The sequence below is a fragment of the Pelmatolapia mariae genome, linkage group LG10_11, assembly GCF_036321145.2.
Source record: "Pelmatolapia mariae isolate MD_Pm_ZW linkage group LG10_11, Pm_UMD_F_2, whole genome shotgun sequence".
In the NCBI taxonomy this organism is placed as follows: Eukaryota; Metazoa; Chordata; class Actinopteri; order Cichliformes; family Cichlidae; genus Pelmatolapia; species Pelmatolapia mariae.
In genome coordinates this window covers 13,430,190-13,456,631 of record NC_086236.1, presented here as the reverse complement: position 1 = coordinate 13,456,631, position 26,442 = coordinate 13,430,190, and the positions used below count along the sequence as shown (strand labels likewise).

Genomic DNA, 26,442 nt, shown 5'->3' with positions numbered 1-26,442 from the left:
CCTTCAGTGGGCTGGTTTCAGTCATTATGCAAATGTACTGTTTATAAGATTGGAGAAACCTGCAGTCAGCTGAGACTGAAGAAGTCACTTGGATGAGTGACGAAATGTTTCTCCCACTGAAAAAGCTACGTCCAGATGAACAGAATCAACATTTGGAGATTTACTTACCTGGATGATTGAGAATGCATCAAGCCGTTTTAAACATTAATGTTTATGACACACACAGAGTCTACTGATGTCCTTACTTTGAGCAAACTCTAGAGTTCAATGCTAATGCTAATGTGCAATAAATGCACAACGTGAGATGGATATCTTTTCATGTGCATTAAAACATATCCATCACAAATTACTGACCAATCTTCAAATGACCAAAAAAAAAAAAATCCACTATTGATCGAATGAGGGCACACATGGAATAGAAGTAGCAATGAAGTAGGCAAACTTGCAGATTTGCACAATTATGAAGCGATGACTGCTGGTCTGACAAAAAGAAAGAGATTATGAAATCCTTTTTGCCTTACATCATACCCACTAGACATTTTTTTTAATTTACACAACCTTTAAATTTCTTCTTGTGTGTACAAATGTGCATGCATGTGTGTGTGTGTGTCTCAGACTGTCTCCAGTGTCAATGCAAGACAACAATAGCAAAATAGCAGGGCTGTGTCGTGCCCTAATTTCCTTTTCATCCATGCTACGTCACAGATAGAGGAAGACCCCCAGCCCCCACTGTGCTGTGCTGCAGTGGCAACACGCACACACACATTTACTGTATGCATACAAATCTTCTGCAAGCAGAAATGTGCCTCTAATAGGAAACACACACGATGTACAGCGTGCAGTTAGAATATAACTGCACGCATGCACACGTAACAGTATCATCTTTGTTCTTATGCGACATAAGAACGCCTCTCTTTTCTGTCCCCATTTTTTACTCTTTTCCACACATTTCCTTTCCTACTCTTTTGTTTCACCAAGCCAGAGGCTCCTCTACAGACACTTTTTGAAAAAAAATAAGGTCATGTTAGCTTTTAAACAGTGTGAAACACAACCGCACCCCCCACCTCCTTTCCTCCTTACGTACTGGTTCTTTCATTTGCCTCCCAGCACAAACTCTTCTTTTGCTCTGGATGTTAAAAAGAAGAAGAAAGAAAGAAAGGTTCAGTCGTGCCATAATTGAGAATTAGTTATGGTGTGGTGTGCACTTGTGTGTGTGTATAACCCTCATCCATCAGAATAGTTGACAGCTGAACTACTGAATAACCGCCATTACCCCTGTTGTTACTAACCAAAAACACAGTGGGTGGCTACGGAAAAAAGAAAGACAGAAGGTAACGTGAGAAGAAGAATGAAGCCCTTTTCACTCACAGATTTTGCCTTTAAGAACACCTCTCTTTACAGCGCAATTGCATGTTTGCACTTAAACACACCAAGCCAGCGCGATGGCACCAAAGTGTGCGATTTTACATAGCGTGCCGGTGTTAAAGAACCAGAGGGGTGTGGCACCAAATGCAACAGCATCACGGTGGGAGCTGAATTGGCTCTGTCACTACACGGACTGCTGGCTATATGGCTTTTTATACAGAACAGCAACATGGAGTAGAAGCATAATATTCCCGCCATTAACAGACGGTCTCAGAGCTCCAGGGAACTCCTGCTACTTCTTCTTTTTCTTCTCCTCTGGGACATTTACACATTCACTTAGCCAGCAGCCTATTTGTGAGGTTGCCAACGGCAGTTAAAGGTCAATTTGAAGTCAGAGTAAATGCTTGAAAAGAAAGCCATTATCAAGATGGTCCTAATGGGTGGAAGGCCTGTTTTTAACCAGTAACAGACAGCATGCAGCTAAGCACACATGCCTGAACAATATGCTTGTGCTTTTAGTTAGCCTTTAATATATGCACACACTATATTCTTGCAGCCAGGAAGCATTACAGGTTTACTACAACATGTTCGTGTAGCTGTAATTCTTAGGGAGTAAATTTACTTTAATAAAGTTTAGGCATCAACTATTTCTTCTACAGACCCAGCTCTGGCATTGTTTTACTGGCTAAACCTGGTCTGCACATCATAACAATCACAGTTGAAATACTGTGGTCATCAAAAATTTTACTATTCAGCCATTTGTGTCCAAACTACAACAGAGACAGGGGTCCTTGTAAAGCCATAGCTACACCAACTTATGCAGATGCCCAAACTTTCCTTACACTCCAACAAAATTTAAAAATTCTCAGTTATTCAGAGATTGAAAATCACATGAAAATCAAACACGATTCACTTCTTTGTCCCTCGTCTCTGGGTTGTAAAGGAGCACAGTTTGTCCTCCTGGCATCTTTATCGTCCGTCTGGTAGCAACATCTCATCAAAAGTGTAAATCCAAGTAAACAACATATATATTGCACACAGACCTCATACTTAAAGAATGCACTATGTCCATATTGTCAACATGTGCAACCTGGCATGCACGGTTAAGGATGTCATGCTGTCCTTTTCTGCACATTCACGCCTGCACGACAGTCTGATTTTAGCATATCATATTCATAAACCATCAGACTAAAACAGTTATATACACAATGAGTAGTCACCAGAAAATATTCTAGGAGCGTTGAGCTTTTTTGGGAGGGGCTTGCTGTTATAATACATCAGCAAGTTGCTTTCTACTCACTTGACGAAAAACTGTGGGTGTTAAAATTTGGCTTATTTATATAGAGTGACCACATACATAATGTGTGGCCTTAAAGGGTGGCTATAGATCAGGAGGTAGAGTAGGTCATCTACTGAATGCAAGGTTGGTGGTTCAGTGGCTGATTGGCTGCTCCATTCTTCATGCTTCATCCTTCGGCAAGATACTGAACCCCAAGTAACTCTCTGATGTGTGAATGGGTGAATAAGGCATGTTGCATAAAGCGCTTTGAGGTGCTCTAGTAAAAAAGTACTATATAAGACTCAGTCCATTTACCACTGGAACCAGTATAGGGTTCAGGCCAGAGCCTATCCAAGTGAAGGCCTCAGTCACACATGTCTAGAGACCAGTCAGTGACCTCCTGGTGATCACTGGTCCCTAGAGAAAAGTCTTCACAAAAAGAGGTAAATGGTGATGTCACTAGCAGACTGCCGTGATCGCCTGTAGTTTGCATTGGGGACAGTGCAAATTCATGCAATTCATCTGTAAGCAGTCACCAACTGCTTGTAGAGTGGAAGCAGGAAGTGTGAAAAGCAGAAACCAAGACAATTCTCTTCCAAAGTAAAAGCTCCATCTCTTCAAGTGTATTAGTGGCAGCGATAATGTACAAGTTAGATTTTGAAGACAAACACTCTCCATTTCTGGCTAGCAGCACACTTTTTCCAAGTTTCAGTACTGCTTGGCAAGTAAATTGTTTGCTGATGAATCTGTAACAGCCACAAAAACAATCTGCTACCAACCAAATCAATCATCAGGAGGTTTTTAGTGTAGCACCCTATTTACACCCAGGTTCACCCAGCGAGAGCCCTCACCCACTCGACACATTTCACTTGTGACCATTGGTGGGCAGGGAGTCGTTGACTGATCCCCAGCATTATGTGACTGAGGTCTAACACAGAGAGAAAGTTGGGATAGTACCTAGCAAGAAAAACAACCTGTGGGGCTTGGGCCAAAAAAAAAAAAAATCAAACCAAAACACACATTAGTGGCTAATCTACAAAGACTATGGCCAGATTGTTTAAGAACTTGTCACAATTGAGCTCCGAGACTCCAAACTGGAATATAATTACAGGCTGAAGCATTGTTTAAATAACTGAAACATAAACAGCAGTTATGACTGTGAAACAGTATTGGGTAAAAATGGCGATGGTGAATTGTTGGGGTGGTCATTTTAGGTTCAGTACAGGTCCTTTGTCTTTAACTGTTTACAATAATTACAGTTTTCTCATTATGTGTCTTAAAGAGGTTCCAAAAACAACTAGACCTTTTAGCTTATCACAAGAACCAGTAGGTTTTCAATCAATAGTGTTAATACCAGAACTAAATCACTGAGTTATAGTTACACATTTAAGATGTGAAACAAAAAAATGATCAAGTATCACAACAGAAGAAATCACAACCCTGAACCTTGAGACGCACTTTTAGCTGAAAACATGGCAAAAATCACGTGTTGCTGTCATGCAAGCGTCTGAACACACTGCCTCGTTTCCTTCGGAGCTCCAGTGAACGCTTAGCTGGTAATTACGATTTGCTTGGCTGATTGAGCCGTGTCATGTTAGAGGTGGAGCAGAGAGCCAAACATTTCTACAGCCTCAGTAATAACAAGCTAGGTCGACCCTAAAATGACATCTGGGTAACACACGCAATCGCGTCAACATCTGCGTGTGCGCACACATGGGCATCTGCTCGTGCGCATGTTCATCTCACGTCCCACGTTTGTGCACGCTTCAAAACTACTTATTCAAGTGAGGGTTTGTGGCTGTCAGGGTCTATACTAAAACACAGTTTGTGTGCGTTTGCATGTGTACAGGCTTTGGTCTGAATGTGTCTACATCTGTAATTGCTACACAAGCCAGTCTGTTACCCTCAAACAGGATGGAGCTGCTGTTAATTTGCAACAGTGGCGATGGCACCTCTGCAAGCAATGTTCTTTTTTGGTAAATAATATGATGACTATGTGATGAGCAATTACATATCAACTGTAGAGACTCTGTAAAATATGAAAAATAATTTGGGAAGAATAATAAAAAATAAATGCAGAAAAAAATAAATGCATAGACCGATAGTTCAGACATTGTCATTTCAGTCCAGTGTTAAGCTTTGCTGTTTTGTTCTGCTCTACCTCTACTTTATTAATGTGGAAGTTTATTGACTAGGGCAAAAAAGAAAAAAAATACAGTAAAATCCCCCAACTATGTTTATATGTTTGGGGAATAAAGCCAGTTCTTACAGGAAATGCTTGACAAGGCTTCAAATATGAATGCTGCTGCAAAAAAGGTATAAAGTCTAAAACATGAGTATATTTGGAGCAGAGGAAGGTATATAAAACCGCCACTGTTTCTGTTTGGTCACCCAAAATAGCATCACCAACATTGTGTCTGGCCAAAAGTGACATATGGTCATAAGCACACTTTTAGTTTGCAAGTAGTCAGAAAGTCCTTTCTACAGAGCCTCACAACGTGCCAGTCAGATTGACCTTTGACATGGAGGATATCGTGGGCATGGTGGCGTACAAATGGACTGTGCAGAAAGGGGATTTCAGGATATAGCAGGCAAAACAGTTTTGCTTCACTGCTGTCAAAGTTAAAAGAAACAGAACCTTGACAAAAACATTAAAGAAACTCCTCTGACCCACATGTTTAACTCACCAGTCTCATCATATGATGAACTCTACTCAACTGAAAATCAAAAAGTGACAGGAACAGGCATATTTTACAGTAAGCCCAAGGTTAAAACTGTCATAATAAAAACACAAGTGAAAGCTGTCAGGCTACCCCAGGCAAACAGCAGCAAACTGTAACCAGCTAAACCTTAGGGGCTTCCCGGGACAGTCACATCCCCCTCAGTGTTTACAGAAAAGCCGAGGAGGTGGAGGTGTGTGCGCAGACAGTTACGATGTAACTGCAAAGAGGACTCCGACATGCTGTTAGATATTACAGACCTGTTGCAACTGATTCAGCACGTGACGCAGCACAGCACAGGTATAAAAAGATTAACTCAAAAAATTTGCTGACTTGCTCTTTATTTGCCAGCACCCTGCTACAATGGCACAGAACACGCAACAACATCTCCCTCTCTCATCCCGGCCTTAGTGAACCAGGTCACGCCGTCTGATTTCTGGATCCCACATAAGGACAAAAGCAGAATTGTCTTCGTAGCTGCACATCAGCTGACCAGCGCTTTGTCGTGAAAGAGAATTGGGCTAGTTTGCTGTTAAAAAGGTGTATTTAGCAGAGTGGAACATCTGCCCTTTGCAGGTTCTGTCCTATCTGAACAGTGTAAATAATAAACTGCTTTGAACAAAGAAGTACTACCAAGCTTCATCCCTGTTTGTGGTTTGCTGACTGCAAGGATAACTCTGTGCTGCAACAGCTAGGCCAAGTAATCCAAACAATTTACCTAACAGAGCAAGGAGGTCCATCATGATGTCTTTTGTGGTGTTAAGTTGTAGCCAAGAATTTTTGGCAATTTATCAATGACCAACTTCAGAGACTGGTTCAACTCGGCTCACAACAACAAACGGGCAATGGATATACTGTTTGTGCACTCTGGTCCTCTCGTTAATGAGCAATGAGGATCTTCCCCATGGTAGACACGTTGGACAAACATGCCATCTTCCTGCTGCATCAACAGTTCTTCAGCAACATCTCCCAGGAGGAAACAGACCTCTGTTTCAGTCTCCAAGTGACACAACTTCCAATTTGGTCATGCACAAAAGCAGCCGTAGCATGCCTGAGTTCCTCTAAACTGGTAATTCAATAACTAGGGTTTATTCCCCAGAGGAATTTGGAAGACTTTTTCCAGTGCCATCATAACAGATTTTGTTAAACACATTCCTACTGGTCATCCTAGCATCGGCACACCACTGAACATGTTGTTGAATACAATAACCTATTAAGCTTTAGCCAAAGAGATGATTTCACATATGGTTAAACCAAATTTCTGAGTCACTTTAACAGCACTTAACTCATCTCTGTGGTATTATCCAGTTCTGGAGTGCCAGTCATAGTTTCATTCTAATTATTTCTGGAAACCAGAATCATGGTCAAATACTGCCTGTATTGTGAAAATTGTTCATGCTCAACAACAGCCAGTTTAATTTCCCATCACACAATCCTTTCAACTACAATTCTTTGAGCTGTACAAATGAAATTACCCTTTATCTTTGTCATTATACCGCTGCTGCAGCAACATTGGTGAAGGTTTGACCTCCAAACTACGACTTTTATCAGTTCATTAGACAAAACAGAAACGGAGAGTAGACATGTAGTGGCATCAACCTTGACAAATTTGAATTTGGATGCCTTGCTCTTGTGCTCAACGACTTAATAAAGAATATATATTTGTATTTTATCGACAACCAAAACATTTGACAGAACTTTTGAGAACTAATTTTAATTGGCATTTGTAGATGTGATAGGCTAAACTTGGATTGGGAGCTAAATATCCATGAAAATTTCAAAAACATACCCCCAAAAGCTTTAAATTTACTGGACGCTTTTGAACTCACCCATCTCGCGCCATCAAGCAGGTTTTTTTGTGTCTTCTCTCTCTTGTAGTTCATGCTTTTTCCTTCCCGTTGTCCCTTTCCTTCCATCTATCTGCAGGGATCTCTGGCTCCAGGTAACCAAGCTACTCTGTGTTTATTGTTTGTTGTTGCTCATTACTTTTCTTTCTTTTCTTTCCCCACACCTCAAACAGTCCTGGCTGTCTCCACATTGTTGTCATGCATAACAGCAGCAGAGAACACTGGCTTTTCTCTGTAATGCTTCAAGGTCTTAATCTTACTGTGCTTTAACACCGTTTTCACATGAAAGCAATGTGACTTATTTCAAAGCACTTTGAACATGATTTTGTCGATAAATTATTATCATTAGTATTATTATTATTATTATTACTATTACAGAACAATTTCAGCACCGAAGAATCGAGGAAAAAAGAATCTTCCCATTAAACTTTTTTTTTTTTTTTTATTTCCTTCCTTTTTGGAGCTAAAACAGGTAACCCAAATACAGGAAATATCAATGGAAAGCCCAGGATGTCCTCTCTATGTAGTACATCAGGACTTAATAGGGTACCTCAAATAAGTCAAAAGATATAGACCAAAAACAAATGTTCATTACAGAGAACATGCATTAAACCACAGGTGTCAAACTCCAGGCCTCGAGGGCCGGTGTCCTGCAGGTTTTAGACGTGTCCTTGATCCATCACAGCTGATTTAAATGGCTAAATGACCTCCTCAACATGTCTTGAAGTTCTCTAGAGGCCTGGTAGTGAACAAATCCTTTGATTCAGGTGTGCTGACCCAGGGTGATATCTAAAACCTGCAGGACACCGGCCCTCGAGGCCTGGAGTTCGACACCCCTGCATTAAACAGTATTTTTGCACCAACAAGGGGATTCCCAAAGAGCTACTGGGAAACTGGCATAACACAGCACGTTGTTTAATGTGTCCTTAAACAGAATTGAGGAAACAAGCGGAGGACAAAAGAAGAAGCAGCAGGTCTAAATATATACACATCTATAGCAGATGAGCAGCATCTGAAAATCGTGTCTTACAAACCAGTGGTCTTTGATTTTTTTTTTCCTATCAATCATAGATTGGCCTCCCCAGAGCCCTCACCTCAGTGTGGGATCATCTCAACAGAGAACAGAGCAAAATTCAGCCAACATCCAAAGACGAGCTTTGAATGTCCTTCAAGATGCTTGGAGAACTACTCATGAAGACTACTGAAAGAAATTACAACAAATGTTACCTAAGAGAGTTCAGGCTGTGTTAAAGAATTAAAGTTGATCTTACCAGAAATTGACTGTCATGCTCATTACAATTGTAAAAACTTTGTTTTTGCCTTGGATACTTGACTTCCATGTATCTTTGCACATGTTTCAATGAAATCTCTGCACCCATTTCCCATTTTCCCAGATATAAAGAAATGTGGGGTGGCTCAAGACTGTAGCACATCACTGTATGCAAGCAAACTACACTGAGTAAAAACAGCTGCTAACTGTCAATTTTAGTATAGTTGAACCATGACATCACAAATTCTGAATGTGTTCATTTGTTAAAGTTTATGCCAGAATAAGATTTCATGCTGGTCAGTGCAGACATTTGGACCAGCCTCTAGAACATACCACAGTAAAACTGACCACCGAATCTTCCTTCCTTACTGCATGTCATTTGGAGCCCTGCCCATCATGAACTTTACATCAATGCAAACTTAAAAGGTGCAATAAAAAGTTAGATTTGAATAGTACTGACAGGACTATTAAAGACACAGTAAGTATTTAATGGCACTTGTTTATCTTTGCACATGCTGATGAAAACTGTGTAGGCACAAGAATGAACTTTACACTACCGAAGCAGGAAGTGCTGTCACAGCCTCTGAGGTGCTCGTGACTCCCTAACAAAAGAAAGCCTTGGATTTCATATTTCTTACATGGAAAAAACTATTATTTTAGTCTTTCTGGGGAGGTGGGATTATGCTTATCCTTAGCTGAACCGTGGTTCACTGAAGTAAAGTTACACATAAAAGTTACACATTAATGTTTTGTTTAAGGTTAGTAGTTATGTTATAGGAACTGCCCTGATTAGGCTGATAAGATTAACATTTGAATGCTGGACATTTGTTGTTATTCAAATTCATATCTTCTTGCATTTGAAAAATAAACATTAGATAACCCTTGCCATTAAATGTATACACTGGCACGCATTTTCCAACCTTCTTTGTTGTACACGTCATGCATTAATGTTTGCTTTTTCCTGATTATTTCTCTTGTAAATATGTGTGAGAGCCACTGAGCCCATATCCGTGCATGCATAAACACACTTGGCCTGTAATGCTGATTGTGACTCCAAGTTTGACCTTTAGAGAAACAGAAATTTTTTACCACCACACCTAAAAGTCATATTCCGTTCAATCCCACTCTGATTTTTATGCCTTTCTACAATAAAAATTTTAATGTAAAATAAAGGCTTTTGTTTTTAGATTAAAGGACAACGTTTTTAGCATATCACAGCCTCAAATCCCATCAGATGAACAGCAGCAGATATCAATGTGGATGAAACACAGTGCACACCCCCTCTCTCACTGTAAACGCCTCCCAATGTACGCTAATGGGAACAAATGTGCTGACAACATGAGAGGACACTATGCACTGTGATCAGTCATATCACCCGCCTAGCCTCTCAGCATGCCTTATCAGAAACACACACACAAAACAGAGTGTAACCCTTTTACATGAATCCAATGAAACTGAGACTTTCACACCTGGAGGCTTCTCACCTCTCAATCCTTGTGATTCTATCAAGCCCACATGAACCAGATTTGACTGTTTTCCCCTTTATTTCAATAATTAGGGACATCACATATAACTATCAGCTGCAACCTCCTCACACACATTTTATCAGTCTCACACACTCACGCCCCTTCCAACCTCCACTTACTTTTCAAAGCCTGGATCAGAGCCTTGCTGTCTTTAATCAGCTCTTTGATGAACTTGTTGGTTTTGTCCAGCTCTAGTTCGTGAGACTTGAGTCTCTCCCTGAACTGCGGACTGTCCAGGTAGCAGTCACTGAATTCCAGGGCAGGTAATCCCATCTTCTGCACCGCCACCACCACCACCCGGCAAAAGAATAAACGATTGGGACAGCAGGAGGAAAGAGGAACGAGATGATGATGATGGAGGGAGAAAACCTGTTGTTCTGGTGCTCCTTTTGCTGTTGTAAATGATAGAAAATCCAATTACAACATGAAAACAACAGGGCGGAGATGGATCCGAGAGAAATCCCTACCTACATAACCTCGTTTTTCTTTGCAAAGGAAAACACTCAGGCAGACACACAAGCAGCAGCAGTAACACAACAAGACATCCAATTAAAATTAAATTTCAAAAGGGGGAAAAAGACAGAGCTGAATAAGTGTCTGGAAACGGCTTTCAAAGAAAAGGTGTCCACTTGCTCAGGTAAGCCGGTGCTGCATTCCTCTCGACCGACTCATTCTGGACCGGACAGACTGAAACAGGGCCGAGGAGGAGGGAGGCAGCAAAAAAATAAAACTCCGCTCGTAAATGCGGTGTCTTCCCTGGGCGGTTTTAAATGCACTGTTTTCTCCCAGCACCGCTCAGCTCAGCGCCGCAGACCGTAATCAACCTACCCCGACAAGGATAATCCACTGATTGACGTCTGTCTAGACCAATGAGATGGCAAGGCACGACGTGGAGGGCAGTTTCGACCGTTTAGGGGCGGATCGAGCGGTGAGCTTCTCCAGAGCAAAGATGGGTGGGATAAAAGAAGGAGGGTCCACTCTGACCAAGTTTCCTGAAACTGCGTTGGAAAAGTGAACTCTCAGAATTAGATGGAAAGTGCAGCACCCAGCATATAAACAGTGAAAATATTCGCACATTACTACTTCATTAATAATTAATTAGTAATTAATACTTAGCAGGTAGGCTTAATTTTAGAAAGTCAACATTCTACCTTTGATACTTCAACCAATATCAGCATGTTACACTCTAAACAGAAAAACAAAGAAAGAAAATCACTGGAAGAAAAGTTAATAGCTCACCAAAGTCAACACACATCTAATCTCCTAAGACCTGTAAATGTATGTACTGCATTTTATCCCGGTCCACTGGACCACTTCTGAACATCACCAACCACTACCCTAGCTTCGCCATCCTACATACCTGTGCCACTAGTTTACAAATCTCAGGTGTGGTTAATTAGTGCAATGTAAAATTATATGCCAATAGTTTATATCATTAAAGTATGAAATTAAGCAACAAAGTGGTTGTCTGCTTTTGGTTTGGTTCTATAGAAATATATTCAGTGTGTTTCATTACCACTAGATTCATCATATCAATGAAAAGCTAATGCAAGTCATCTAATCAGTAATCCCATTAAAAGGCTGTTTTTCTGGAGATGATGTCACTCACAGTGCTTCACAAGCTAGGTCAATCAGCATACTATATCATGCACTTCTGTCCCACTACAGTGTACATGGAGGAAAGTAAAAGGAGTATCAGGTACACAACAGTTACCTTTAAACCGAAATGATGAGCTGATTACTCTCTTTAATAATTTCTTGGTTTTTCCAAAAGCTCAAACGCCAAAAATATTTGGTTACTATTGTATAAAATAAGGATTTCTGAAAGACTGGAAGGCATATCTTTACATCTGAAGAGGCGAACGGTTTACATTTTGAGTAGAAATTACTTGTCTAAATTTTCAAAGTTTCCATTGAGTGGTGTGAACTTTAACCTGTGGGGTAAAAACAGTGTCAATTGGGGCTTCCCAGAAAGTAGGCTCGCTCTGCGATGAAAGACTAATAACTGGGTCACATGTATGAAGTACTTTTCATTCATTTTATTTTAATGACTGGAACATGTTTCGACTTAAAAGGGTCCCATAGGTCAAAACCTGTCAAAGGTCGAGTGAACCATCTTTTTGTGAATAAACGATCTGTGTATGCAGCGGCTCCGGAGTCTGGTTGGTGGGAGGAGCCGGTGATGTCATTTCAACCAGAGCGGGGAATTTCTGTAGAGAGGAGAGGTACCCACCAAGGCTCCATCACCTCTGGCGCCCTCTACTGGTAAGAGGCTGCATAAACAGAGAGAGGGCGTTACGTGTAAGAGGTGGGAACTCGGAGACCCTTGCGACTGACCCCGTCTTATATGTATTTCTGGGAGAGGTATGCAAACTGAGTTACTGTCGTTTGCGACACGCCAATTTACTGTTAATTTCGCAGTAAAAGAGCATACCTTATTTTTTGGACTTGATACTGGGAAAAACTGACTGTGACTTTTGTATTTCATGCGTAAAACCAACCACACCTGAGCGCACTAGTTTGCCTTTTCTGAAAATCTGGTCCACAGTTGTTTGCATCACATTAAAATAGCTGCGATATTTTATAATATAATGTAAAAATACGCCTTTTCATCAAAAAAGTATAAACATATAATAGGCTGTAATAAATATGGTTCCAGATGGCTCTAAACTGGTAGTTTTAGAGACGTTTTTTACACTCCATGGCTCTCTTTGATAAGAGGGAACATCCTTAATATGGGGATCTGATCTAGCTGTGAGCACTACGGTTGGGCTGATAGATCGGTAGTATCGATATTTGATGGAAAGGCGTGATTTGTTGCATTAGCTAATAATTGTGGAAAGTAAAAATTAAAGCGATTTAGCTTTCATTAAATGTGTTCAGAATTTGCAAATTAATAGTGATTTATCTTACCATGACTCACTGCTCTCCCCTACATAGGCTATTGGCTTTGGCAATACTTGCTGTGTGTTTACTTGATATCAGATTGATCCTGATCTACTGGCAGACCTAGTAAAGCTTGATACAACCATTATGTGAAGAGGCCTAACGCATTTCCGCCACTGATTCCTGTCCTGAGATCTCACTTCATGTCACTGATACATGCACACTAAGTGCATGTGGTTATTGTGTGAAAACAGCTCATATTTAGAAGTGTCACTTCCTCTGTCAGAGTAGAGCACTGCATCTGGTCGCTTGCTCATTACCCCATCTGTCACAGTCTGGTGTACGCAGACATGCAATGTACAGGAAGTCACCTGTTGTTTATGTATAAATTTTAAAAATCCAGGAGGCTAGTTTAAGAACCAGAATTAACCACCACATAATGAGGTGATGCAGGAAACAGATTTTTCTTTAGGATCAGCATTTGGTCTTAATAATTCTCTGATAACGCCAAGAAAAAATAGACCAGAAAAAATGAAGGGGAAGAAATTGTATCTGAAATGGAGAACATAGCACTTAATAAAACAACTGAAACAAATGCATTTTGATGACAAGCCCAAGACTGCCAGGAACTCAAGAATTTAGGTGGAATTATCTAGAGAAAAAGAAAGCACTGTTACAGCACTGAGACATATCATTTCAAACCTGCCTTTCTCAAGCATCAGACACATTTTGGGGAGGATTTAATTTTTGGCAGAATACTTGTAGATTAATGGCACTTAATCAGCAGCATGTCAAAGATAAAAGCATATGATGACTGAGTGTCAGTTAGCCTTTTAAAGCCCCATGAAATGAATTCATGCAATATGAACTGAGATGAACCCAAGGAGAATTATCAGACTTTGGCTTTTTATTCTGTAGCTTGTAGGTTTTTTTTGGTTCACTCACACCAATTTTTTGGTGTCAAAGCTCTGACAAACAACACTATCTGCACACAATCTCACTGGCAGGCAAGGCTGGTGTACAAACTACAACATTAAGAAGCTAATTAGCCACATATTTGTTTCAGGAATGGAAATATTGAACTTGATATTCACCAACTGATCACACTCAAACACACAAACACCCAAAAAATGCTAGTGTGTAAATGTGCATTTGATAATACTTTCACTGTTCTGATACTGTGCCAATACAGAACTGAGAATGCAGGTTTAGTGAGAATGCAGTATAATGGTGCATGCTCTAAATTTGCCCGTGTCAGCTCTGTGGACATGAACAGCAGACTTGATTTTTGCAGACTGAAGCACCACCAAGGTTAACCCATTCTGCCATCTTGTGGTTAATAGAAGCAAAGAAAAAGAAGCAGTTCAATGCTGATGGAACAGGTGAGAGAAAAGTAGGTCAGATTCCTCAGTTTTTGGTTATCACTCTTTTTTTTCTGCACATTCTTGACACGGTCTTGTGTCTCGTGATTACTTGACTTCAAAGTGATGGTTTTAACCTTTAGATGCACTGCAGAGGATGAATTACGGAGAGAAAAATCCATTAGAAGAAGACAGGGACAAAGTAGTCAGTGTGAATATATCACCTAGCCTGCACACCACCACTGTTTATTCTCACATAGCTGCAGGATAGACAGTGAAGGGCTGCAAAAATAGATATTGAGATTGCCATGTCTTGGAAGCCATTTCCACCATTTTTAGAAATGTCAGCGCATCACAGTGCATATCCAAAAATGTCTATTTTTATAGGCTTTGGAAAATGCTTTTAATATGTCCTGCAGCATTTTGAATCATAAATTCCTATCACTCCCCCCAAATTCCAAACATTAACCTTGTGTAAGAGCTAATGTGAGGCTGTCGATCACTACTGTGTTATCTTCTGGACTTACATTCCTTTTTTTAAATATTTTTTCCTCTCAGAGCTGCTTCAGTGTTACTGCCAGTCAAAAATCAGCCTCATATCTTTTGGTTAACCTTTTAGGAGCGTGTGAGCATTTTTGTTCTTTTTCAAGATTACAGAGTTGGAATTATGGAGGCACAAAACTCAACATTTCCTTCTTTCTGTTTTTTTAAAATGAATCTTTGTTGTGGAAATGGAGTATTTTGTTGAAAATGCAACTTTATTTTTCCTTAATGCCTCATTTAAGTACAGTATTCCTCCATTTACACCCCACACACCTTTACTGTATGTATATAATGCACTCATATTTTTGAAACCTGAGCATTATATGTTTTGCAGGAATTTTATGGAATCCTATTATCCTGTAATATGGGAAGCAGAACTTGGAATCCAAAGGCACTGGCATTATGTTAATTCTGGGAGCTGAAGTCATTCCCTTTGTGTCTCTTATAAATGTTTATATAGTGTTGCCTACCAGTGTCTCCAGGAGGACAACACTACAAGAATGTATCAGTGCTCAGTCAGACAGGCGGCCTTGCTCATTTCTAGGGTCTGGCTTGTCCTCCTTCTCCCTCTCCAGTCGTGGATGGTAATTTTAGTCCTGACGTTAGCCTGTTAAAATGCGTCCTCTGACGTTGTTAGAAGAGGGGGTGAGGTGAGGGAGGAGTGGATGGAGTTCAAATTCATACTTAAGAAGCCCGTATAAAGTCCAGACACTTCACTGGCAGAGAAAGGAGGAAGACAGTTTGGCACGAGAGGCACCAAAAACTTTGTTTCAGTCAAGCCTCAGTTAAGAGGAAGAAAAGAGGACATGCTGGCTCAATGTGGGCACTGTCACATGACATTGTCACAGGTAGGTGACAAAGGCTAAGATGGCTTATTGTCTGTGTGGTAATATAGTTGGCAAGTAATTAGTGCTGCAGAGTTAAATAAGGATCTTCATAACAAAAAATGAAGTTAATGTTTGTCTTTCTTTGTGCTTTCTTTTTGACTGTCTGGTCTGTGTGTGTACATATCTGTAACATAACTTTCCCCCCTCTTTTTGATACTTCTGTATATATATATCAATAAAGATGTGGTTTGATGACCGTTAGAACAGCTTCTGGGTTTTTCCAAGGGTAGATGTATAGGTTAGTGATCACTGTCACTAACCTAGTTGTTTTGTTCTATAGGCAGGCCTGAAATACGAAAGAAACTGCTCAGTCAGAAAAGAGTGTTACTCAAGGGGTAAAGAGTTAAAGACAAGATAACAACCAGTAGAGTGCAGGTGAGAATAATGAAATATTGTGGTAGATGAGTGGTTACAGTATGTGTTACAGCCCGTTTTACCACAGAGTACAATCTGTTAGTCAAAGGCCAAAACAACTTACAGTGAAGCCAATTCAAATGAAATAAGAGAAAACTTCTTGTGAAGCACATGTAGAACTATTGCAAAGTGATTCAAAGAAAAAGAGGTGCTAGAAGCATGCAAACTAAAGGTTGTTTACTCGGACCACTGCAGGGTCAACGGAAAGCCTCTTATTTTGGTGGCTTCCATTGCAACACCCCCCCCCCCTTTTTTTTTTCAAACTTTACTTTAGCTCACCGTCATGCTCTTCATCTTTACACTGAAATAAACACTGAAATACACACAGATTCAAGCTCTCCTCCCACACATCTGTACTCTGACTCGGTCATTGGTTGGACTTTTGACGTCATTCCCACTTGCTGCTCTGTCCGAAGGTCCCCAGGCCAGTCTGGCACAAGCTCTCATATCCAGTAATCCTGTCCTCCAGATCTTGTTCTTAGGAAAAACAGACCGCCAGTGGGTAGGCCTTACATTCCTCCTGTGGCTTTCACTTTCCCTCGCTCTCTCTCTTTTTCCCCTTCTTCTCTCTGCTTCTTCCAAGACATTCCAGATGTGGGCTAACTTGGCTCTTCAGCAGCTATACCTCCGGTTTCAAATGATAACAAAGACCAGTGTGTGTTAGAGTATCCCCACTGGCTTGGTCTGCCACTGCTGTTTCTGGACTGGATTGACTTTATGACAGCTGCCGCTGCTCTGGGATCTCAAGCATCCAGGAAATAAAAACTATACTGACAGTGTGGCTTTAAAATGAGCTTGACTGTTTTTTGGAAAAGCTGTTGAGGAAGCAGGGAATCCAGGGGTAAGACCAAGAGGGCTGCCTGGGCTCTAAATTCTCATATTGATAGTCGCTGATTTGTTGACGTGTTAACATGTCTGTTAAATCCAGCTGAACGATAGATTAGTGTTAATGCTTCAGAGAGCGTGGGAAAAATGTCAAGGGTCCAGTATCCCACTAGTAGAATTCAGCGTCATGTGTTAGCACCTATTTGTAAGATTATGCTGGTTAATATAAAACTTACTAAAAGGAAGTTAAACAATTACCACAAATTTCTCTCTTGGCTGTTATGTCCATGTGTTGGTTATCTTGTTGTCTGGCCTCACACTGATTTCAGGTGTAAGATTACATCACCCAGCATCTGGAAATTATTTTTCCAAAGACGAATCAAAGTGATGCTCAGTTCTAAAACAAGTCCGGTCATGTTGCTGCCCCTCCTGGCCTTCATCCAGAACTGATCCCTGGATGGTTTTATCACTTCCTAATAAAGTGTGTTCTTTAAAAGGCTGACAGAAAGTAACAGAGAGCCAGGCAGATGGAGAAAGTGATTAGGCGAGGGTAGGAAAGGGGAGCATTTCCTGTAATCATATTATGAAGGCGACGTTGTCCTCCCCTTCCTGTTTCGTCTTGTGTCTCAGCCGCAGTCCAGGTGATGTGAACAGTGAACACGTTGGATCTTCTCTGTCATTGCAGACACAGGGACATCACACTGCTTCGTCCATACCTCAAACTATCTGTATGATGTCTGAGGGAGACATTACAGTGCTGCCTTTGGGACCTGGGTCCCTGGACCTGTCCAAGCAGGAAGCCCAGACACTGACCAGGCTCTACAGTATGAATGGAGGCTATCACCTAAGGATTTTACCAGATGGAACCGTCAATGGTGGGAGGCAAGAAAATGACACATATGGTGAGGAAAAAAACAAAAGAACTGTTTGATTTGTGATTGCTGGTTATATTTCAAAATCAGGAGCCAGAAAGTACATGTAATATATGAAGGGGAGGCTTTTAACTTTAGTTTTAACATTAGGTTAAAAGTCTTTGTGATTGTTATAATGATGGTAAACAAAAGAGAATAGGTAAACTTAAGATGTTTTGATTAAAGGTTATGAGGGTATGAGGAAAAGAGGACATGTTACCACTAAAGGAATAATAATTAGGCTGCTGGTAAAGCTGCTCAGTGATTTGGTTTTGCAATAATAACATCTTAACCTGTGTACACATTTGGACTGCAGGGCCTAGTTTCCCTGAAAAATACTTATTAAACTTTTATTCCGGGATATCACAGTTACATTGTTTTTACATGATTTGATCTTCCACTTTGACCTTGAAAAGAAAATCGAAAAAACAAAAAAGCAATAACGCTGCGGTGTTGTGTTGCATAATGTGTGTTGCAGACATCCTGAGGCTGAAGGCTGTGAGTGCGGGAGTGGTGGTCATCAAAGGTGAGGCGACAGGAAGGTATCTGGCTATGAACAGAAATGGACGCCTCTGTGGAGTAGTGAGTTGTGTTTTTTTTTTATATATATATATTTTGCAGTTTGACTTAAAAACTAATTTTTGATGGAAAGGCTGAACACTTACAGATTGCAACAAATGTTCACTGGTCCCGTTTGTCTTTCTATGTAACAGTTCTAAAAGCTTTTTTTACCCAAATCTTTTTTCATCAAATGACACAATTGTTCATTTATTTCTCAGCGTAAGTTTAAACTCGCTGATCGTTACAGTTTTGTAACAGGTTGTGCAAAACAACCTAGACTGCAAAACAGTGGAAAGTTTCAGTGTAATTAGCAAATTGCTGTGACTAATAATTTGTCACTGGGATGTCTAAAATAAAACAGACAAGCTTTATTTTAGAGGGTTGTTATGTCGATTATTATTTTGGTGATTCACTATGTTACACTATTCCTCGTTGTATCCTGCTCAGTTACTGTTTGTGAATGCCCGCATTACCTTTAACCGTATATTAGAGATATAATCAATCCTCCCCCCTCTTTCATTTTCTTGCTTCAGCAAGCTGTGAACGATGAGTGTTACTTCCTGGAGAAATACGAAGAGAACCATCACAACACGTATCGTTCTCAGAAGTACAACTGGTACGTCGCCTTGAAGAGGAACGGCCAGCCCAAAGCAGGACCTGACACCCACCAGGGTCAGAAGGCCGTTTTTTTCCTGCCAAGGCCTGCAGGCAACATGTAAAGCGAGATGTCAGCAGGCACTGTATATTCGCTAAAATGTTTAAATGCACATTATTAGTGTAAAATTACACTTGACAAGCGATCATGAGGTCACTGAAAATCTGTTATTTCTGGTAATGGCTGAGGCAAAACTAAATGTCGCTCTTCATACACAAATTTAACATTTGACTGAACAGTTTATAAATGATCATTGTGTGGATATGTGATCATATCCAGCACAGTTTTTTCTTCTAAGTGCATAGCATATATACTTTATCTCACTGCAGATAGAAAATATATAAAGTGATTAATTTAAACCCTGATTTGAAATGCCACAGGGAGGAAAAAATATGCAATTTACATACATAAATGTATTTAGCATTACTAATGTCTGGCACAAAAAAAGGAATATAATTAAAGAATAAAACCAAAAATATGGCATTGAATTCAAAATTTAAGAAAGGAAAGATATTCAAGGTTTACAGTAGAAATCTAAAAATGTCTTATATGGATTGAATTAATAATAATAATAATTGAATTTCAATCAATAGATATTTAGTCTTCCTAAACAATTCCTCATTTTGTAATGAATATGTCTGCTGAGGGAGTCAAGAGAGCAATGATGATATGGTGTTACTGTGAAGCCAGAATTCTTGCTTTTAAAACAGCAGCTCTTAAATAATTTCTGTTGCTAAGAATTATTATTGTATTAATATACTGTATTTGTGTGACTGTTGGAAGACTGACAGACCTATAAAAGCAGATGTGAAAACTTTGTCAGAGAAATGAGTGAAGCTTTTATTAAGTGTGTTTATGTACGATGTATAGCAGGTATATAATGTAAGTTTTCTTTTATTTTGTAAATTGCTTCACAGTTCAAGTAAATTCCCCCCCTTTTTAATTTTGATTTAAAATCCTGTTACTGTAACGTTATCCTAGATTATTATGAATATGTATTTATAAAGATTTATTGCTAATAACATTTAATTCTACTCAACATTGTAACAGACATTTTCTAAATAATGTATGCTTACACTGAAGGAATAAAAAGGTAACTATATCACCTTTTCACAAAGTAATACATATTGTATTCACTCTATTTAAATGTAATGAATAAGCCTGTATTATTATACATGAATGAATAAATACTATTTTTGAGTTACTGTATTCATGATAGTTATTACCTCTGCCAAGGAGCAATATGTTATTGGTAGGAGTTTGGTTGTGTGCCTGTCATTCTTCCGTTTTGTCTGTTGTAGCGTGTTAACAATCCATTAAAATCTGGCATGCATCCACTAAGGTCTTCAAGGTCTTCAAGTGATCAAGTTATTGTTCAAAAACTGACAAAAAGCATTTTAACCTAGAAGCTATGATTCTTGCAAATGTGGTGTGTATTGATTGCATGCACTACAATTACACAAATAAAAAATAACAACAAATAATTACACTAAAAATGATTAGGCCATCTATGTCCACTGTGAGCGACCATCTTTGAACAGAGGCGGTGGTTTACGACACCAACTGTCTGCCATCTATAATCCAGTTTTGAGTTCCCTCCCCAGACGCCTTAATGCCCACTCACATCCTGGGCCATCTGACCTCAGGAATTCACACGACAAGGTGGGGCCAGGTTTCACAATGAGCTCACCCGAAACCCTGGCTGATTAGGTCCCACACCTGCTTTCACACCTTGGCTCATGTGATTAGAGGATCACCAGGGGGTCCTTTGTCCCTCTTTGGGGGGATACTCCCACTGGGTTTAAATCTGGGACTCTCGGCCATTTGACCTTAGAACTGAAGAAGCTTCTCGGATGAGAGGTGAAACGTCTTCAAGCAACTTTAAGAAGTCCAGACGCTTTTCTTTGCAAACTCCTTTGACTACTAGAGGCAAGTTTCTTTTTGTGAGTCAAACACAAAAAATACATTTGGCCACAAGATGGAGGCATTGTCTAAACTATGTATTGTTCTTGGGTTTACACGTCCAAATACAAGTAAAGACGACTCATGTATATAACAGGCATACCTAACAATTGATATAGTATATTTTTATATATTAGCTGTCTTATAGTATGAACAACAAATCGATGTAAATTAAACCATCTGAAAAAGCAGAAGGAAAATCATCAAGGAAAGCCATCCTAGGAGTCCTTCTACTATCTAACTCTTTGTATAAATATAATTACATTTTGAAGGACTGGAATTTTATTTTTATTTCTACCTAAAATAATATTATGCTGTTAAAATGTTATTCCACCACCAAAATATCTGAAATATCTGAACTTCCCCATTAATGCCAAACATCCAGTGTCAATTTCCTGCTGTTGACAGATTTTCATTCTTAGACACAATATGTGTACTGAGTAGTTGCATAACAAAGCACTTGCAGTTAATTTTTTGAAAACTGTAAGGAAACCCCATATGCACTAGTTTTAGTGAAGACTTTCTCCACTCCAGTCGAAATGATTGTAACCACAAAGCTGTGACAGATGTTACCAGCCCCATTCACCCCGATCAAGTATTTTCACCACATTTTTGGAAGCAGTGGCATTCTTCATCTAATCCACGCTTAATGTGTAACGGCTGAAACAGAACATGGCCTGAAACGTTGTTTTAGAGTCGACTGTGCCAGGAAAAAGATCCTGGAGGAAACACTGGAACGTGGTTTAAAATGTTTGGGAGGACTGGAGCTGATTCATGTCTCCAACAAGTCCCATATTATTGTGGGATTTAAACAGAGTTGGCAGGGAACATTACAGTAGGATTATTACTTATCCAAGCACCATGAGTGTGACAAATTACTGTTTCAAGTTGAGCAATAGGTCTGCCCTTTCCTACTGGAATGATCATTTTGTGCAAATGTTAAATTAGAGCTAAATTAAAATACTTGTAATCCGTCTCGCCATACGTTTTTTTCAGGAAATCTTAAATTCTCTATTGATGCATCAACATTTGTCATTGTCAACTATTTAAACTCTACAAATTTATATGGGACAAAGATAATTAGTTTAGAACAAACAATGCATCATAACATTTAAACTAAACTAAACTAAACTAAACTAAACTAAACTAATAGTAATTTAGATATGAAGCTCTCTGTAAAGGGCAATTCTGCATAGCAATTGCCTTTGCTTTCTGTATGAGTTCCTTATGTATAGTACCTGACTTAAGAAGAATAAATATAAACATGCTTTTTTAAAAAATAAAAAAATAACAAATTGTTTTCTACTTTTTACATTTGTTTTCTTTCACAAAAGTGCTGTGAAGACATTTCATGTGCAGAAGAAGAAAAAAACTGGTAGACCTCTCTTTCTTAAGGACTCTGAGTGGACACGACTGTTGGTGGACAAACACTGCCGATTTCACAACTTGTGACCTCTCATTTACAGGACAGTGTCTCTCCTTCATTCCAGCAGGCCACCCTATGAAGCAGCTCAGTACACAAACACCCAGAGACACACACATATACACACAAACCTGGTTGGCCATTGGCCTTCAGGGCTGTGCAGGGCAGGAAGGGAATCATTCACTGTAAACTGAACAAGGACTGGCTTCCTCTGGGAGTCCCCTAGCCTGACAGCAGCCAAGATCCCTGCAACACAAACCACTCTAGCAGACACACACACACACACACACACACACACACACACACACACACACACACACACACACACACAGCAATCAGCACGTACACACGCTGGAACTAGGACACATTCTCTCATCTGTTACTCGTCTCTCTTTCCTCAATTCCGTCTTTTTTTTACTCTCCCTTCCTGCCCTTCTCTCAATTTCCAGCCTACTTTCATCTCGCGCTCCATCCTACTACGTTCCTGCATCAATTTTCTTCAAACAGCTCTTCTTCCTTATTTTGTTTTTGTTTTATCTTCTGTTTTTAGTTTTTATGGTTCTTTTTTCTCATCTCTTTCTTTCTCTCTTTTGCTTCCTCCCTCCTATCAGGGAAGTTTACAAAGTTTGCATAGTAAAGAGAGGATACCTCTGGAAAGTTTGCATTGCATTTTCTTATTAGACAGATGCAGATTTGGTTAAACAACAATCTTAATAATCAAGCCCTATAAACGGGGGAGAAACAAATACAGTCTATTGTTTTTTAAAGCAGGCCAAATAAATAATAATTCATGATATTAAAAAGGGATTGCTCTACATGTTACCTTTCTGTCATGTCACCTTTCTCCTCCACACAAGCAAACATTTACACACCAACAGCAACGGAAGCAGAGGATGCATATCCGTCAGCTGATCCAACTGGAAATGCTGACACTTGTCTCCCCATCTGCTACTGCACTCTGAGACAACGGGGGAGGAAGGCAGACTAGGGGGACAGAGAAAGCGAGAAGGAGCATTTTGACAACTCAGAGAATCGTCCGGATGCTTGTGGTTTGCCCTATTGCAACTGTTTTCCTAATAAATGATTTCTGCTGGATAGACACATTCTGCTGGGCTGCAAAAATGCATCTTTTACTCAGAGAGGAAGCAAATGGTACGGTTCAACAAATAAACTCGACTACTATATAGCAAAGGGAGTCCTTTCTAGAATGTTTAAAAAAAACAAAGGAAAGAAAGAAATAATCCTGAGAAGATCAAAACCTTTCGTAAGTGCAAACCCCGTCTGCAGATGACTGTAATACCAACACAAAGAAAGGTTTTATTAGAACACTACTAATGATAATTACTGTCACTGCATAATAAACTAGCACAACTGCTAATACGCCTTGGTTGCCGAACTTTTTAGGGGAAAGAAATGTGAATTAAAGCATAATAAATGTCTTTATGAGCTTTACATCTGCTGATGTGTCGATATGCTCCCAAAAAACTGAACTTCCTATCAAACAAGTTGTTTTCCCACATGAAATATTGTCCTAAACTTTACTATACATTGCCCAGCAGAACAAAACAACCTCCCTACTGCAAATCTTTATAAAGCCCAACTGAGCCAATGTCAGGGTATTGCATCCTGCCTATTGCTTGCACTCCTATAGCAGCACCCTGACCTAAACTAAGCTAAGTCTTTCCACTAGTAATATCTTGATCGTCCCAACATTATCCAGTGTTGAAAGCTCATGTGTTAAAACAGCTATACAGACATGAGAGTAGCGTAAATCTTTCAATGTAACTTTTGACAAGAAAGCAAATTAGTGCATTTCCCATCCATCCATTTTCTAATTCTTATCTGGGTCGGGGTCGGGGCAGCAGACTAAGCAAAGACACTTGGACTGCCTCCTTTTGTTATTCTGTTGGGACACAGAAGCCTTTTCAAGCCAGCTTGAGAGACATAATCTTTCCAGAGTTTCCTGGTTCTTTCCAGGATCGTCTACCATTTATAAATGGACGAAATCACCTCACCTAGAAGTAGAGCTGGGCAATATAAGATTTTTTCATATCACGATATGTTTTTTTCATTTCAGGCGATAACAATATATATCACGATATAAGCCAAATAACTATATTTGTAAGATTTAAATGTGCCGTTGCTCACAAGTAAAATGTGAAATAATCAGCAGCTTGTTTTGATTTAAATATTTATTTCCCAAAATAAGTTCAACAGGGTAGATGTACTTAAGGAACATGAGACTTCAGTTTCAGATAAATAAAGGCAAATATTGCAAACTACACAAAAGGCAGCCGCTAAAGCGTTTAAGTTTCAAAATAGAACAAACAAAACAGACTACTAAATTGTCAATTCCACTTAGAAACAAAATTTTAATTCTAAAAATAAATCTTAGTTTGTTTTACAGAAGAACAGACAAAATTGACTAACTTTTGTCAATATCAAATAAACTGAGAACTAAAAGGAAATTCTCAATCTCTCCTTGTTGTATAGCTTAGCTTTTCAAACAGTTTTAACAGTGACTTTAGTCTGACAAAAGCCGAATGACGAATTAGCGCTTTCAGTCAGAGATTGAGCATGCACCGGTTTATTGTATTTCCAGACTTGCTTTCGGCACAATTTACAGTGCGGGCTACTCTGTTTTTTGTCAGACTTGAAATAGCCGAAATACCTTCACACTACGGAACTTCTATGGCCCTTCCGTTCGACAAGCTCTCCGGAATTGGAACCATCATCGGTTTTTTCTTCGGTAACCTTCGCTCACGCTCTCGGTTGATTTTTCTCTAGTCGGCAAACTCATTTCCTTCATTACCTGGGCAGCCCGGCTGCAAAAACAAATACACATGTGCGCCTTGGCACTTGTGCTGTATGTAACAAGTCACGTGACGTGACGCTGCGGCTGTGATTGGTTCGGCTCTGCGCTACTTAATTTGGATTGGCTGTTCTTTTTTTTTCTTTTTTTTTAAGAGGACAAGAGAGATGAGGCCTATCGGAATAGTTTAATTTTTCTATCGAGAAAAAGTTATTTCGCAATACATATCGTTATCGTCCTATCGCCCAGCTCTACCTAGAAGGCATCTAAGAGGCATATTACTAAGATTCCCCAACCGCCTCAACTGGCTCCTTTCAATGTGTAGGAGTAGGGGCTGCTGTCAGAGCCCCCCCTGCACGCTACATCGCTAAGGGCGAGCCCAACATTTTTGGAGGAAGCTCATTTCCACTGCTGGTTTCAGTGTTCTAATTCTTTCAGTCACTACCCACAGCTGGTGGACACAGGCGAGGGTGGGACCATTGATAACCAATAAATCATCAGCTTTGCTTTCACACTCATCTCTCACTTCAGCACATTAGAGCAGTACGGCATCTGCATTATGGTTTTTCTGCAGTCTTCTTTTAAATATACAAAGCTATTGCTACATTTGTATATAACTGCATGAACTGCAGTAATGCAGTGTATTCAGAAAACTCGCCTGTTTTGGTATTACCTCATATAAATGGTCCTGGTCTTGGTTTTACAAATAGAGGTTATGAGTTATTCATTCCTGGGAATTTCAATAACACCTTAGTTGATATAACTAAATATATAAGATCACATATACTAAGTCTTAGTCTATGAGTGAAGCTTGTTTGTAAAGTAAGATTGACCCAATTCATTTTCTCCATCCAAAATTTAAACTGAACCTTCATGCTTTATTATCCATTATGCTCCTATATGATAAATTGTCATGTGATCAATCACAAGCAGAACTATTGATTACTCTGTGCAAAGTGTGCTACAGAGCTGCAAGATTATATATATATATATATATATATATACCTTTTAATGACCTTTATGAAACATGTGAAACATGATCTCATTACAAAAGTCATTTAAATTACAAGTTGAGGTGACTCACGGATCTGACTATGATGCCTCCTGGACGCCTCCTAGGTGAGGTATTACGGGCATGTCATACCTGGAGGAGGCCCCGGGGCAGACGGAGGGCTCAGTGGAGAGACTGCATTTC

The 26,442-nt window shown here is 39.7% G+C and overlaps 2 protein-coding genes across 7 annotated transcripts in view; one reads left to right on the top strand and one right to left on the bottom strand.

Annotated features, from left to right (window-relative positions):
• Nucleotides 1-10,824, bottom strand: part of LOC134636047 (rho GTPase-activating protein 26-like) — an 89,155-nt gene extending 78,331 nt beyond the window's left edge. Inside the window, exons 1-2 of one of the 3 annotated variants that reach the window (XM_063485817.1) lie at nt 10,475-10,824; nt 10,127-10,399 (exon numbers count right to left, since the gene is read on the bottom strand). In XM_063485817.1, coding sequence (XP_063341887.1) covers nt 10,127-10,280 — 154 coding nt within the window. In that variant the 5' untranslated portion in view covers nt 10,281-10,399; nt 10,475-10,824. Of the gene's footprint in view, nt 1-10,126 lie in introns of all 3 variants that reach the window. The other 2 variants (XM_063485818.2, XM_065471747.1) reach the window with 2 other exon arrangements.
• A 4,733-nt stretch (nt 10,825-15,557) lies between these two features.
• Nucleotides 15,558-20,357, top strand: LOC134636825 (putative fibroblast growth factor 1). 4 transcript variants are annotated; one of them, XM_063487042.1, is made up of 4 exons: nt 15,558-15,645; nt 17,609-17,825; nt 18,313-18,416; nt 18,929-20,357. In XM_063487042.1, the coding sequence occupies exons 1-4, from the start codon at nt 15,604-15,606 to the stop codon at nt 19,112-19,114; spliced, it is 549 nt and encodes a 182-aa protein (XP_063343112.1). In that variant the 5' UTR covers nt 15,558-15,603; the 3' UTR covers nt 19,115-20,357. The 4 variants fall into 4 exon arrangements, with proteins under 4 accessions (XP_063343112.1, XP_063343114.1, XP_063343113.1 ...); XM_063487044.2 differs by lacking the exon at nt 15,558-15,645 and adding an exon at nt 16,506-16,600; XM_063487043.1 differs by lacking the exon at nt 15,558-15,645 and adding an exon at nt 16,613-16,939.
• The last annotated feature ends 6,085 nt before the right edge of the window (nt 20,358-26,442 follow it).